The 14,250-nt window shown below is 41.1% G+C and overlaps 1 protein-coding gene across 4 annotated transcripts in view; it reads right to left on the bottom strand.

The window, feature by feature from the left end:
- Positions 1–922: 922 nt before the first annotated feature.
- The window catches only part of ppp2r5a (protein phosphatase 2, regulatory subunit B', alpha isoform), a 35,825-nt gene continuing 22,497 nt past the window's right edge, over positions 923–14,250 (bottom strand). Inside the window, exons 3-13 of one of the 4 annotated variants that reach the window (XM_027015557.3) lie at positions 12,651–12,752; positions 12,212–12,304; positions 10,581–10,711; positions 9,155–9,214; positions 7,978–8,086; positions 6,457–6,510; positions 6,100–6,150; positions 5,265–5,384; positions 4,665–4,792; positions 4,474–4,575; positions 923–3,984 (exon numbers count right to left, since the gene is read on the bottom strand). In XM_027015557.3, the coding sequence (XP_026871358.3) occupies positions 3,768–3,984; positions 4,474–4,575; positions 4,665–4,792; positions 5,265–5,384; positions 6,100–6,150; positions 6,457–6,510; positions 7,978–8,086; positions 9,155–9,214; positions 10,581–10,711; positions 12,212–12,304; positions 12,651–12,752 (1,167 nt within the window). In that variant the 3' untranslated portion in view covers positions 923–3,767. The remainder of the gene's footprint in view (positions 3,985–4,473; positions 4,576–4,664; positions 4,793–5,264; positions 5,385–6,099; positions 6,151–6,456; positions 6,511–7,977; positions 8,087–9,154; positions 9,215–10,580; positions 10,712–12,211; positions 12,305–12,650; positions 12,753–14,250) is intronic. The other 3 variants (XM_081718273.1, XM_081718272.1, XM_081718274.1) reach the window with 3 other exon arrangements.

The raw sequence follows: 14,250 nt of genomic DNA on the forward strand, positions 1-14,250 counted from the left end.
TTGGCATTACATCGCTAATGGTAGAACTGGTTTCAGATCAATGGTTCAACATCCTTTCCTATATTCATCTTCAGTCACTCTTAGGTGTGCGTTATGTTTTGATTGGGGAAAAAAAAAATCAGACACATTCGCTTTTCCAAAAGACTTTGCATATGACCGTAACCAGACAAGAAATCGAATTTAAAAGATAAAAATCTTTTCCACCCACATTTTGGCCTTTTATTTGCAGTGCAATGATAACTGCATGTTTCCTTGGAGGTAACCATGGTTAACAGAAGAAAACTTCGAACACCATGACCCTTTTAAAGCAACCAGTCTGCTCTTCTAATCAGCATGACAGAGTGATACTGGCTGCCTTGTCTTCATTAACACTTTTTCTTGAGCTAAAGAGACCATCACTTAAATTGTGTTAGCAGGCCATCTTTGGCAGGGCTGACATGCAGTGGCTGAAATGCAGTAATTTTTGTGATTAAGTACATTTTCATGGCAAGGAATGACTTTGCAATTAATTGCAATTCATCTGCTCTCATTTCAGTTTAGAGTTAATGCAAATTGTTACCATAAAAACTGAAGCAGGAAACTTTGTGAAAACCAAAATTTGTGCTAGTCTCAAAACTTTTGGCCATGACTGTACAAAGGAAGCATTTACCAGTGTTCAGCAGTAGTGCCTGGATCGCACTCTCAAAGTCCCCAGCAATTCTAAATTGACAAAATTCATGATGTTTGCAGTTTAATATGAAATATGAATATATGAAATGTTAAATCTTTAAAAATAATTGGTTTAACTTGAATTACTAATAGCAATTGCAAACTGAGAACAAAAACACCTTACTATCTTTTCTCATTGGAACTGCATATAAAAACAAAATTAGACCTCTTTTTATTTAATTATTTTTTTAATAAATGAACACCGTTCCTGGGACTGGTTGTAGAAACATAAGGTTGACTTTATTTCAGTGGTATTCAAAATCTGTTAAAGTTCTCCACATAACTGGATTTCACATGGACAGGAATGGTACTCTGACAAAGAAGTATCAGAGAAATTCAACAAATAAAGAGACCTACAGCAACATCAATAACAAAAATATTTACCTTGAAGCACAGAAAGTCACTGCTTAACCCACATGGTAATTGGGTTACACACCAGTTAACCTTCAGACCCAGACTGGTCCAATCAACCCTGATTTATTCCTTAAATTTTTAAAATACACTGAAAATATATGGCTCTCACTTTCCACCTACCTGCGAGTTTCCTTTTCATAGAGACAACAATTCAGCCTAATTCAGTAGCCCCCAATCCACACACACTCTTTAGCGTGCTAATACTGCAGGCTGCGTCTCTATAGTTATCAGGTGCTTCTCATTCATAAGTTACATTTGTAACCTGGCCTCCTCCTTTCAGACAGCTGCAGTAGAAGTATGAATCATTGCATCTCTGGCCCTGGTGCCCGTATGATGCTCATCTCACCTGTCTCCAACGCTCGAGCTCTGCACCGGGTGAAAAGCACATCAAATAGAACACACACTACATCAGACTAAAGCTTCAAGTTTCTAAGTGTAGCATAATCAGAAATATTCAAGTCAGAACTTCATCCCCAAATCCCACATTTTTAAACAGACCAGCAGTATATTAAAAGCTTAAAAAAAAACCCAGAAACCCTAATTACCAGATTTAGATGTTCTTAGTACAAAAGCATGGTCTTAAGCATGTGGCAACCCTTGAATCAAATGGAAAACCCGTATGTTCATATCCACGTAATCCACTTAACTAAACTAAGTTCTTGGGTAATGCCCTATAATGAAAAAAAAACTGAAACGGTAGTCTTGGCTCAGACCCTTTTATGGAAACCCCTAGAACAATTTTCACCAAGATAACACAGAGCAACTGATATATTCAGCTATGTTTGTTTCAAGGGGAAAATGGTTAATACTTCTTTCATGGGTATAAACACCTTCTTTTCCTCTCCTGTGTTTAGAATATAAAGGAATGCAGATATGTTGCACATATTCTCACCCAGTGTAATCCTGGCCATATAAAGCAGGAATCATAAATTGCTACTGAAAACAAATACAAAATGCACCATTTTACAACTTTCTATAATTAAATATTACTATATTTGACAAATCAACCTTAGACTCCTAGTGAAAATATCAGATTTCTTTTGGAAACATTACATATTAACAGACCAAAATGAAAACGGCTGTGACCAGCGGTTCAGTTTTTGGTATTACAGCAAAAGGCGCTTTTGGACAGCAACACTCATTCATTCATTCATTCATTCATTCATTCATTCATTCATTCATCTTCTAAACCACATAATCCAATTCGGGGTTGCGGGGGCTGGAGCCTGTCCCGGTTGCACACGGCACAAGGCAGGAACCATACCTGGACAGGGTGCCAGTCCATCACATACAACCTAATATGTGCAAAGCAAATGTTGGAGACTAAACTGGTTCACAATGGCATGACTGGGGAGGCTGTGTTCCTCCTTCTCTTTCCTTCTTTTTTGTTTTCTTTTTTTATTCGAGTACCAACAGCTCACTGGAAAATCCGTGGCTTTTAAAAAATAAAAACTAGGCTTCAGTTGAGGCCTGTGAAAGGAAGGTCCTAAAAGTGTTCATCACAGTCATCTACAGATAAATCTGTCTCTAAATAAGGCCCTAAAACATCTACATCTAAAACCAAGACGACGCTAGTCAGCAGATGAAGGCAAAGAACCATCAGCTGCTTGTGAGATGTAACGTCAACATAACTGAATTTAAATGAACACAGTCGATCATATAACTTATTGCTCACTATTGTGGTTCAGGTTCTCAGACATCCAAAAGGCCTGATCCATCCAGCATCAGCACACTGAGTTAAATATGCTAGAATAGATATGTGGGAACAGACAGCCTATATATCTCTATTTAATGTTTTAAGTTGTGGCACAGGACAGGTGAGAACTGAAACAGTACATTTTCTAGTTAGACCATTTGATCTCAACCTGGATTTTACAACTGATAAGAACATTCCGCAAAGCCTCACCACCAGTTCCTGTACTTCCTTCAACTGCGATCCAGAGGTGGATCGAGAGGTGACAGCTCCTAGGAAGTACTACCATCTCCTCACACAGAGGTGATGACATGTCCTCAGAAGAATCAGCTCTCCGCGATTCAAACACATGCATATGGTTTTTCCCATTGACCCAATTGGTTACCCTAGGATGGGCAAAAAATGATCAAACAGACTAACGCCATACTGAAACCATACTGAAGCTAAACAGTGCCAGGCCGCACTCCGGTTCTTGTTATTCTTAAAGTAGCTAAAGTCCAGTGATGCAATATGACAGGTGAATATCCCACGTAGCCAACATTCATACTCGAGCTTTCATAATGCAGCTGATTGGTTTTTCAGTGGTGGGACATGCACTCACATCAGCACTGGACCCCATCAAAATAAAGTGCGACTTTAAGAGCATGCTCTTGTACTACCGAGCTCCAAACTAGGCCCTAGAAGCGGGGAGGTCAAAACTTTGATCAGTGAACAAAATTTCAGCACGATAACGTGACTACACTTTAACATCCAAAAATAGTCTTACATAGCTGAAATATATTATTTTCTGCCAAAAAAGAATAAAGTTGTTCTATTTAGAGATATATATAGCTTTTCTTTACGCATTTTCAGGTTTAACGTCTATACAGAGCCTGTCTTCTTGACCACTCGCAGCTGGTTTTTAAAACCGACACGTCTTAAATTTAAAAAAAAAAAAAAAAGCAGTCCAGTGTCATTTGGCACAGTTGAAGGTCTGGCTGTTAACACTGTCTGTGATGGCAGCTGAGGTGTTTGGCTCCTCCGCATTCGTGAGGCTGTTGTTGTTGTTGTTGTTGTTGTTGTTGTTGTTCTGGGCGATCTGCAGCCCGCGGCTGTTGGAGACGTCCTGCAGCTTCAGGGCCTCCAGCTTCTCCCACAGGTCCTCCCTCTCCTGCTCTTTCTTCTTCTCTCTGAGGACACAAGCGTGAGAAGGTTCGAATGGGAAGAAAGGTAGTTTGTTATAATATACTTGTATACCTGTTCTCGCTTTACGTAAACAAAAGTAAAGCATGCAGTGCAGAGGAAGAAGATTACTGATTTAGTTTGGCATTTTATTTTTACTTTCTCAGAGCAGCCTGTTTAGGAATCACCATCTTGGATTTCTTTACTCTGATGAGATATCAGTATTATTATTTACCAATGGCTAAAGTAATTTAGACTTTTTAATTGTAATGTCAGTTTTTTTCATGGTCATCCTCTTTTGTTTGGTGTACACAGAACCAGCAGGTTGACACCCATCGCTTTATACAATTTAACATTACCTGGACCAGGGCTTCAATATATGTATAAAAAGAGAGTGTCTCTTTTCCCAAGAGTGGCAGAAAACACGCGTGTGCTCTAGCAGTGATATATTTTTGCAAATGCACTTCCTGTTATGTCATCTTGGAGAAAAGTCTCACCGTTGCCTGTCGGCTTTGTACGAGGCTGTAAGCTCGTCAAACAGCTTGCCGTTCATCTCCATCAGTGTTTTCAGCACGTTGTACACGAGAGCTACAATCGTCCTGCAAAAGTTGAGGATGATGAGGAAAAACACATTCTGCATGTTGGCTCACATCAGCTCAGAGTCAACTGGTGTGCATGCAGTACGTACTGGTTCCAGTGCTCCTTGGAAATCCTGTACAGGCTCCCGAACATGAGGGGCAGGATCTTGTCTATGTTTTCCTCAATGAGGCTCAGGATGTACTCGTTGTTCCAGAAGTACAGTGACCGTTCTGCTACCTGTGGAAGAGTCATTTTCTTGCATTACGATCTAAAGGATGCTGTCTTAGGGTGAAGCTACTGTCTTTGTAGCCTGCAGAGACTGAGATGGAGGGTGAAGTCCTCCAGCCGTAGGGCTGACTAGCTCAGGGCGACCATGACTGCTTCTTTTGCTGTACACTCAGGTTTGTATTATTAAAGATAAAAGTCCAATATAGGACAAAAGTCCCAGGTCTCAGTACAAGCCTAGGTTGTAGTTAGTAACTGGCTGCAGCCCTTCGCACAGAACATAAGAAACACAGGTTTAATAAAGATTTCTGATTTGTAAGAAAGTGAAACAATATTGAAACTAAGTAATGAAGGAGCTCATGTCTAATAGTGAAGCGTTTGAAACAATAAGAGAATTATTAAGCAATGCCGTTTAGATTTAATATAAACTTTAAAAATAAACTTTAAAATGGGAGAATTTGAGACATTTTTGGACTGACCATACCTGAAAATGAGGACTAGCCACACACTTAGAGATTTGTTTAAACAATGGTTCCTGGATCTTCTTAAACTGAGTAGGCTCAATAATGTCCAGAATCTCCTCGATTTCTCCCAAAAACATAACCTAAGCATGAGAACCAAGAACAACATTGTGAGTGAATGTATATGAACAAATGGACAATAGGGCATTTAATTATAGACAAGGAACAATATTATCTGATATTTTATGTTCGTAATATAGATCAGTACATAGAAAAGGGGTGTTAAATCTTTACAGGATACATACACTTGTCAAGTAAAGCCGGTTTTGCATTGTGTGATTCCAGCGGTCTATAGAAAGTTTGTTTTTCTGGTGATAATTTTATGGCATTGTGGGTTTTTGATTTTCTGCTTATGTGACTTATTTTTTGCCAAAATTTTTGCCAAAATTCCCTCTGCTGCCACAAATCCAGCCCACAAATGTCCTTCGAGTCCCACATACTTCATTTTGTTTTCACCATTTCTAGTTTGCGCATAGGTTGCGTGTAATTCCGGGCCAGCCCCTACTGGTTGTGTGTTGTAGCAGTGGTCACACTGAGATTTTGGAGCAAAATATCTGACACAGCCAGAATATAATCATAGGCCGTCTTTGGTCAGAGGACCTAAATCGGCTGCCATGGAGCACAACATACAAGTTCAAGGACAGAAGATTTTAACTTGCGACTAAAGAAAACAATCTGCAACTGTTGTCTGTGACAGCATAACGGTCACGATCGCACAGTGTAAATCCAGCTCAGTACGCCAGTACACTTGATGAACGTCGAATCGTTTAGGTCATTTACTGGAATCATCTGTCTTACCTCTTTCTGGCTACAGGTCTTGGGCCAAAATTTCAGAAGCCCACGGACCACCTGCAGGAATACATACAAACCAAAGCACAGTGATGAGGGCGGCATTCTAAAGTGTTGCAAAGACCATAAAAACTAGTGCTCCTGCAAATGGAGTGCTTTAGGGCACTATTTCCCAGCCTTGACCCTGGAGCAGCCCCGTGTAGCTGACAGCTGACCCAACCCATCAGCTCATTTACAAGGTCAGTCAGCTGGCCAATTACTATTCTTGCGCCGGAGCAGGGAAAGCTCCGATAGGTGTAGTGGAGGGAACTCCGTCAGCAGGACTGGGAAAGACTGAAGAGGTGTATGCTGGGAGTCGTGTGCTACCGGCTCTGTGAGGGTGCTGTCCTTCTCCAGGAACTGAACCACACAATATGCCAGCTGCAGGAATCAGAAGAGGAGTACGACATGAGAACTTTAGACGACCAGTCTTTGTCATCATCTGTGTATGAATGATTTGGATTTATTTGTCCATTTATTCACTATGCCTACTTATAATACATTTGATAATTTAAAAAAGGCTTTGCTTTAAATGTGTCTGACTGTGGACTACACAGATAAAAGCCTCTTTAGAAAACATGCATTTTACTTGTGAGACTATGTATTCAAAAATACTTAGCTCATAATAATCTCAAATTTCAAGGTAACCATGACCTTTTACATGCAAAATCACTGGCACATTCATATGCAGGATGATTATTCATTTAGACTTGAATTACCAACATAAAGGTGTTCATAAACATGTAAATTACACCAAAATAATCTAATAAATAAGGAAATTATCCGACACTAAAATAATTTGTCACAAAAAATACCGTAATTACAATTTTTAAAAAGTACAGTTGTATGAATATTACTCTTAGGCATGGATGTACACCCAACATGCATTTTAATTTGAGTTCCACACTCATTCTTTTATATGAGAGCTAACCTATAGCAATGGCTCTTAGATTTGTACCTCAAAAGAAGCATTTGTTCAGTTTTAAATTTTTTTGAGATGTTGCAACGACTGCAACACATCACCTGATCCAACCCAGACTCAATGTCCCTACACGTCTAAATTCCTGATTCTGAGACTTGCAGCCCACAAGCAAATATCTGACAGACCAGACAGTGTTTGATAAATGCGGCATCAAGAGAGTCAGATTTCTCATCAAAATTGCAAATGAACCACTAGATGGTGCTATTGTCCAAAAATATCAGGTTAAATCAATGGCAGCCTGAGGTCCTTTCGGACAATGTCTAAACGTTAATAGGAATGTAGCATTGTGATGCTTGGAGACCAGGGTCATTCTGAATGGAGAAGACAGAGGCTTGCCCCTGTCCCTGCTCTTCTCACTGACACACTGCAGATGTGTAGAAAAGCAGTCAATATCAATCCATCAGCGTACTTTTTTTCTGGAATGTGACTTTTTCTGAAATAGATTTACTTGCCTCTCAAGTTACTGGATGGAAAGGGGAACGAAATACAATGAAATACAGGAGACTTTACAAGGCAGCTATCTTGGCTCCCTGCTGTTTGCTTTCTTTTTCTTTTTGTGTCATTCTCTGCCAAGGCCCCTGTGTAGTAGCATGCTCACCTGGGCATGTGTAGACTCACAGAATCTTTTCATCCATCAGAAAATCTGAAAACTGACTAGCTTCTAATCTGCTTAGTCATGCTGATGAACTCATAATTTATAATACAGTGTCTGTAAACAGTTTATCATGGGTCTTACACTTACATTTGGAAAATTGAATGCGTCAGAGCTGAATGTACATTTTTAGAAATCATACCAATGGTTTGCTATTAACTTACATGTACATGTCTTTGTGCGTGCGTGCGTGCGTGTGTTTGTGTTGCAGTACCTGTGCATGGAAAAGGGCCAGCCCTCTGGTTGTGTGCATGGGTATGAGCACCTTCATCAGAAACTGCTTGTGTTCGGCCTTCAGTGGCAGAGCAAATCCATTGATGATGCTGTGTCAAAGCAGAACAGGCATTTAAATCCACCAGAACACCCAGTCACTGGCCATCATACAGGTGGGAGGCACAGGTGTGAGGCAGGAAGCAGGTAATGCCCTTAGGAGGCTGCAGATTCCCACAGCACCGGAAGAGGAACACTGGGAGAGCCACGGTGCCAGCAGTCCCTTAGCAGTGTTGACCACTGGCTCGGCACTGTGGTGCTCAGGACTGATGCGCCTCTCCTGCTCGGCACTTTGGTGCTCAGGACCGGCGCGGCTCTAACGCTCGGCCGTGTGGTGCTCAGGAGCGGGCATGATTAGAGGAAAGTCTGGCATAATTACCGTTCTGTACCCGTCTTGGTGGTCTATGGCAACAAAGTCTGGCAATGACATTTCTATAACTAACAAAATATGAATAATTAATAGTCCATATTAATTAATTATTCAAATATTGATGAATAATTAATGATTAATTAGTGGAAAGCATGAACACATGATTGATCGAAAATTACTCATTTACAGGACAGACGCACACAGAGAAAGCTACCCTGGCAAGAAAGGGAGATAGATATGAATATTAAACTGAATATTAATCAGTGGTAAGATGTACTTTCTAAAAACAGGAATCCTATCAAGAGCATTTGTTAAAAACTGGTCATCAGTTTGGCAAACTTTCTCTGTTTCTTTGTCTTACAGCTGTATATAATGTAGATATAAAAATTTTGTTTAAGTAGGTGTAATTAAACATTTAAAATTCTTCACAATACAAAGAAGATACAGAATTAGAAGTAATGGCCGGTTGTTTAACCCCCCTTTTTAAGAATTGTCTCTAGCCTCTGGTCTGTTCATTTCAATCTAATCACTGTTCATTTTCAATCTAAGTTCTGAAAAAATAAATATAATAGAATATTATTAGAATATAATTTCATAGAGCCTCTTCCCTTTAGAACAGATCCGTGTCATGTGTGTTAGCGTATTACATTTAGGATACAAAAGATGCAAGTCAGAAAAAAATATCTGGGTCATGTGCAGGCTTAAGGGTTGGGGGGGGGGGGGGGGGGGTCAGCACCAGGGGTGCACTCACCTCCCCAGTATCTCCAGAAGCTCAGCCACTCCATTGAAATGTTCGGTCTCATAAATGAACCTGGGGAGCAGATGTTTAGTATCGAACTACAGAATGGGTCCTACATTTACTCACATGAAAAAGAGTGACTTGGGGACAAATCAAAAATTTAAAATCAACATTTGAATGAATGACAGAATAAAAGAACCTGGCTGGCAGTAGTAAGGGTAGTAACAATCTGCAACTCTTTTTGGGCAGAGGGCTGGACGTGGTGTCTTTAGGGGAGGGGTAATTTGGGGCAGAGGGTTGAGGGTGGTGTCATTTGGGGGAGGGGCTATTTCTGGACAGAGGGTTGAGGGTAGTGTCATTTGGGGGAGGGACTAGTTTTGGACAAGGGGGTGGGGATGGTGTCTGTGGGAGGGGCTATTTTTGGACAGGGGGGTGGGGATGGTGTCTGTGGGAGGGGCTATTTTTGGACAGGAGGATGGGGATGGTGTCTGGGGGAGGGGCTATTTTTGGACAGAGGATGGGGTCGTGACTGGGGGAGGGGCTATTTTTGGACAGAGAGTGGGGGTGGTATCTGGGGGAGGGGCTATTTTTGGACAGAGGTTTGTGGGTTGAGGGTGGGGTCTTAGGGGGTGGGGCTGTTTCAGGCAGAGGGGTGGGGGTGGTATGGAGCCTCTGTATTGCTGTGCCCACTCATTGACAGAAACCTCCGACACATGCTTCTATTTACAACCCTGCAACAGATGGTCTGGGTGGGCACAGTAATGCAGACATGAATGCAACTCCAGGCCACACAATGCAAACACATGAGAGAGAGAAATACAAAAGAGAAAGATGAAAAGAAAGAGATAGAAGCTTTGATAGAGACAAGAAGAGACAGAGAGAAAAACCAACAGTCACACGTACATGCTGGGAGGCTAGCAGCACAGAGATGGCTTCTGGTCCCTTGAGAGCAGCACCGTGTTTTGCCGGCATAAACATATTCACACGCTTCGCTCACGCTCGTAATGTGTGAACAAGCTTGCACTCTGGGAGCTGAGCATGCAACAAACCAGACGTAGTGGGGACACAAGTGCTCAACTGCGTGACTGAAAACGATGGCGGACTCTGAAGGGTGTTGGGCCCAGAGTTGTGTGACCATGGGTCATGTCACCTCTGGTGCCAAAGGTGTCAAAGCCTTTGGAGGCAGTGAACTTGTACCATAAAGGCTGATCATTTCAATACAGAGCTACAGTTCAACATTTCTACATTTAATAAGATCTGAGAGCAAATAGAAACATACTACACTTGTATTTAGATAGGAACCCCACATTTACTCAACTTGTGCGTTTCCACAGCAACAAGTGCCTGGTGTTGGGGGGGGGTGGGCATATGCCTGTTGGTAGTGGTGGTGGTGGCATTATGTATTTACTGAACTTGTTATTGGAGCATATATTATTACCGTAAGAAAATGTTGTTTATTTGTTTGCGGATAAAGGCACGCAAGCCCAGAAATTTTCCATAGATGCGATGCAGGATAGTTTTCAGGAAGTCTCTCTCCCGTGGGTCTTCACTGTCAAAGAGATCCAACAGCTGAGAGAGGGAGCGAGAGAATGACAGAGAGAGAAACAGAGTGTGTGTGTGTGTGAGAAAACAACATTTCTAAGTTATTTCCATGTAAGACCAATAAGACCAAAACTTGTGAACTTCAGTCTGTCCTATCAAGGCACTTGCAACACCATTTATCCCTGTTACATGGTGACATTCTCTAGGCAAGCAAAAAAGAAACTACACTTCTAAATCAATTCTCACATCTCATCTCCCTGATGCCATAAAATGTGTAAATCATAGCAGCCATATTTGCACTCTCCACTGTCCAAGTTCCCAGTGTGAGGCAGAGTTCCTGATCATTCTTAGCCTGTGCACTTACAATCCAATTTATTACAAACATCTATAGCCTACAAACTCCCTAGCCAATTTATTACAAAAATCAATCTTGCATTTACACTCAATGGTTTACACATCTTATAGGTTGATTTTATAAGTGTTGTTATTTTTATACGCGTTCAGTTACATCTGTTGCCAGTTTGTCAGCCACTCTCTACCCCATTCATCACTGGCCATGTGACTACAGAACCACTACTGACTGGATTTTATTCTCACAGCTGTGACACTGACATGATTATGGCATGGTAGCAGGTGTTGTGCTGGAATGAGTGGATCAGGGACAGCAGAGGCACTGTAGTTTTTAAAGCCCGTGTTTGGTTGAGAGTGATCTGCCACCCAACAATATCCAGCCAACAGTGGTCCGGTAGCGCGAAAATGACCACTGATGAAGCTGAAGGATACTGCCATCTTCCCTGCAGCTAAAGAATACTAGAAAACATGCAGTGTTTGTGGACCGTGTGTTAAAAGACGAGCCATAACTATACCAACAGAATTACAACTTAAAACCCAACACGGGCGTCATTGAAAAGCAACTGCTCAACTAACTGCTAACTCAACTGTGCTGTGTTGGTGAACTCCGAGTGGGTTCTGGGTCTATGATAGGAAATTCAGACAAACTCAAAATCAGTGACAATCAAAATCCAGACCACAGTACAGCATCCCGGCCTCGTTCAGAGCTGCTTTTTTTAAAACCGCTTCCCTACAATTGTCTTTCTTTACCTTCCTAACTCACTCTCACTAAGCCCCACCCCCGAACCATGCCATCCTCTCCCCTTCCTGCACAGGAAACAGAGGCGCGCTATTTAAAGACCTGGGGGGAAACCAACACTCATATCATGGCAACTGGTCCTCGTCACTTGCCGCTCTGTCCCTGCCCTGTACCAGCCAGGCCTGTGATCCCGGTGGTGACCGACTGTCTATTGTATCCAACGCTTAGTCCAAGGCTTGGTTAATAGTATTTCCCTCTACACATCTGAAATTTCCAATATAAAATCACTTTGACAAGCTAATGAAAAAAGAGTATTACATAAATTAAATTTAAGCAAATTGCTTCAGACTTAGAACTAGTCCTCAATTTCCATGATCTTCCCAAAGTAAGCAAACACTTGCATAACCGCAGTGAGTTTATGTGCGCATGACACACACCTGTAACACAAACTTTTGATCGATGTAACGCTTTGCAGTGCTCGGCTGGAAATCCGGGTTTTCCAGGAAACGGAGTAAAAACTCATATACCAGCTGCAAGAAAAGAAAATTTAGGCAACCAATAAATATAAAAACACAAATCAAGCAAAAGGAAAAAGTTGAGTCACTTCACAACTACGGCAATTAAATTACAACTGGAACCTGGAGTCGCAATGGCTACAAGATTGTATTCCAATTACTCTGTGAGCTGTCATACAAATGCTATACAAAGTAAAAGTGGTGGAATTAATAAGGTATACCAGCTGTCACCAAGCAGGATTTGTGCAATAGTCCCTCCTCAGTTACTTTTACAGGTGAAAAATTGGTCACGCATTACTTACATTTACATAGAATAGAGCCTATTACCCCAGACGTAATATGACTATCCATCGCTACATACCTGAATGTGTGGCCATGCGGCTTCCAAAGAGGGCTCATCTTCTTCTGGGTCGAAATCTGGGTTTTCACTGGGTGGCAGTGTTCTGAACAGGTTGGTACTAATCTGGGAATGATGAACATGACTTGCGTTAGCTCAGAGGACCTTGCCTCCTTCCCCAACACAGAAGGGGGACTGCAGGAAGCTGCATTGTTCTCATACACATTGGCAGCACTGATTTTTAAAAATGCATTTATTAAGCAATTCATTATTCTTTTTTTTTGCACTCTACGTAGCAGGCTGACACAGATCTCTCCCTTAGTAGTTGAATAAAAATAAATAAATAATAAAAAAAAGGGATTGGGTGAGTGTAGCTTAAGACAAATTCATAAATTTGCCAAAACAAAGTAAACTTAAACTGGCTTTAAGAAATCAAATTAAAAAAAATAAATAAAATAAATCAACTGATCTCTGCAGGGTATTGCGCACTCAATACACACGTCACATCCTTGGAGAGGGACCAGTACACACACTTTACATAATGCTACATTATCTTTGAACGGTAAAAATGTGCACATTTAGGAAAGTCTTTAGATGGGAGGGATCAACTGTATTTTGTAAGACCAGCAGAATGAAATCGATAAAAGTTCAAAGAAGTAAAAACTCGACAAATCCAATAGACAGATTTGATATTATATATCTGATATGTCGGAGGCTTTGTGTGTTCATATTTTAAAATGAATAACTCTTACTTAATGGCCATTTTGACTGAAAATGTAATAAAAATCATCATAAATTTGTGCTGTTTGACTATGACGTTTGTGCAGATAGCTGAGAGGCCTTCTTTCATTTATACCAGGAAGAGGCAACACCTACTTACTTGGAACAACTTTCCTATTTTTTGCTTTTGAAACCATTTAAGTCAATGGATTTCTCAAATCACACCAATTTACAAACAGGAGTCACACATGCCATGCGGCAAAGTGTACCAAGGCTTTAACATATCTGAACGGCACATGTGTAGGAGCACATGCCACACACAGACACACAGCGGCGAGGGACCTGGATCGGTGGGCGTGTTTGAAAGAGGGTCATGCACTCGAGATTCTCTCTTTGACCCAGTGGCAGTAACAACACATGGTTTACTCAGCCTGACAATATTCCCTGGGGTTCTTTCCAACACAACACCAGGAGTGGCCAGCTCGCCTAAGAAGCACATACTAGTTTACCGACAGCTGTGAAATGTTTTTGCCTCTCAACAGCAATGGCAAAAAATCGTCTTAAGATCAATCAGTTCCAAAGAGACTTTCTGACCCATTGACATTTGTTTTACATTGATGGCAATGTGCTGCTAGCGCCCGTCTTCATGGGCTTCTGGTGGGTCATTGTGAGCATGTATTTATGAGATCAATGAAAAGTAAAACAGGCAAGGCACAGAATATACGTCTTCATGTGCAATCAGCTGGTTATGGGTAAATATGAGAATTCATTCATGCCAGTAGGTTTCTTATTAGTCTGGTACTGTATTCTCATAATATGGTGTGTGTTCTAAATGACTGTGGTATGAAGGAAAATAAACCTTCAAACCTTAACTATAATAGAATATGAAAGGATTGAAAATAAA

This window comes from Electrophorus electricus, chromosome 7, assembly GCF_041902795.1.
Source record: "Electrophorus electricus isolate QZ-2024a chromosome 7, ASM4190279v1, whole genome shotgun sequence".
NCBI classification, from domain to species: Eukaryota; Metazoa; Chordata; class Actinopteri; order Gymnotiformes; family Gymnotidae; genus Electrophorus; species Electrophorus electricus.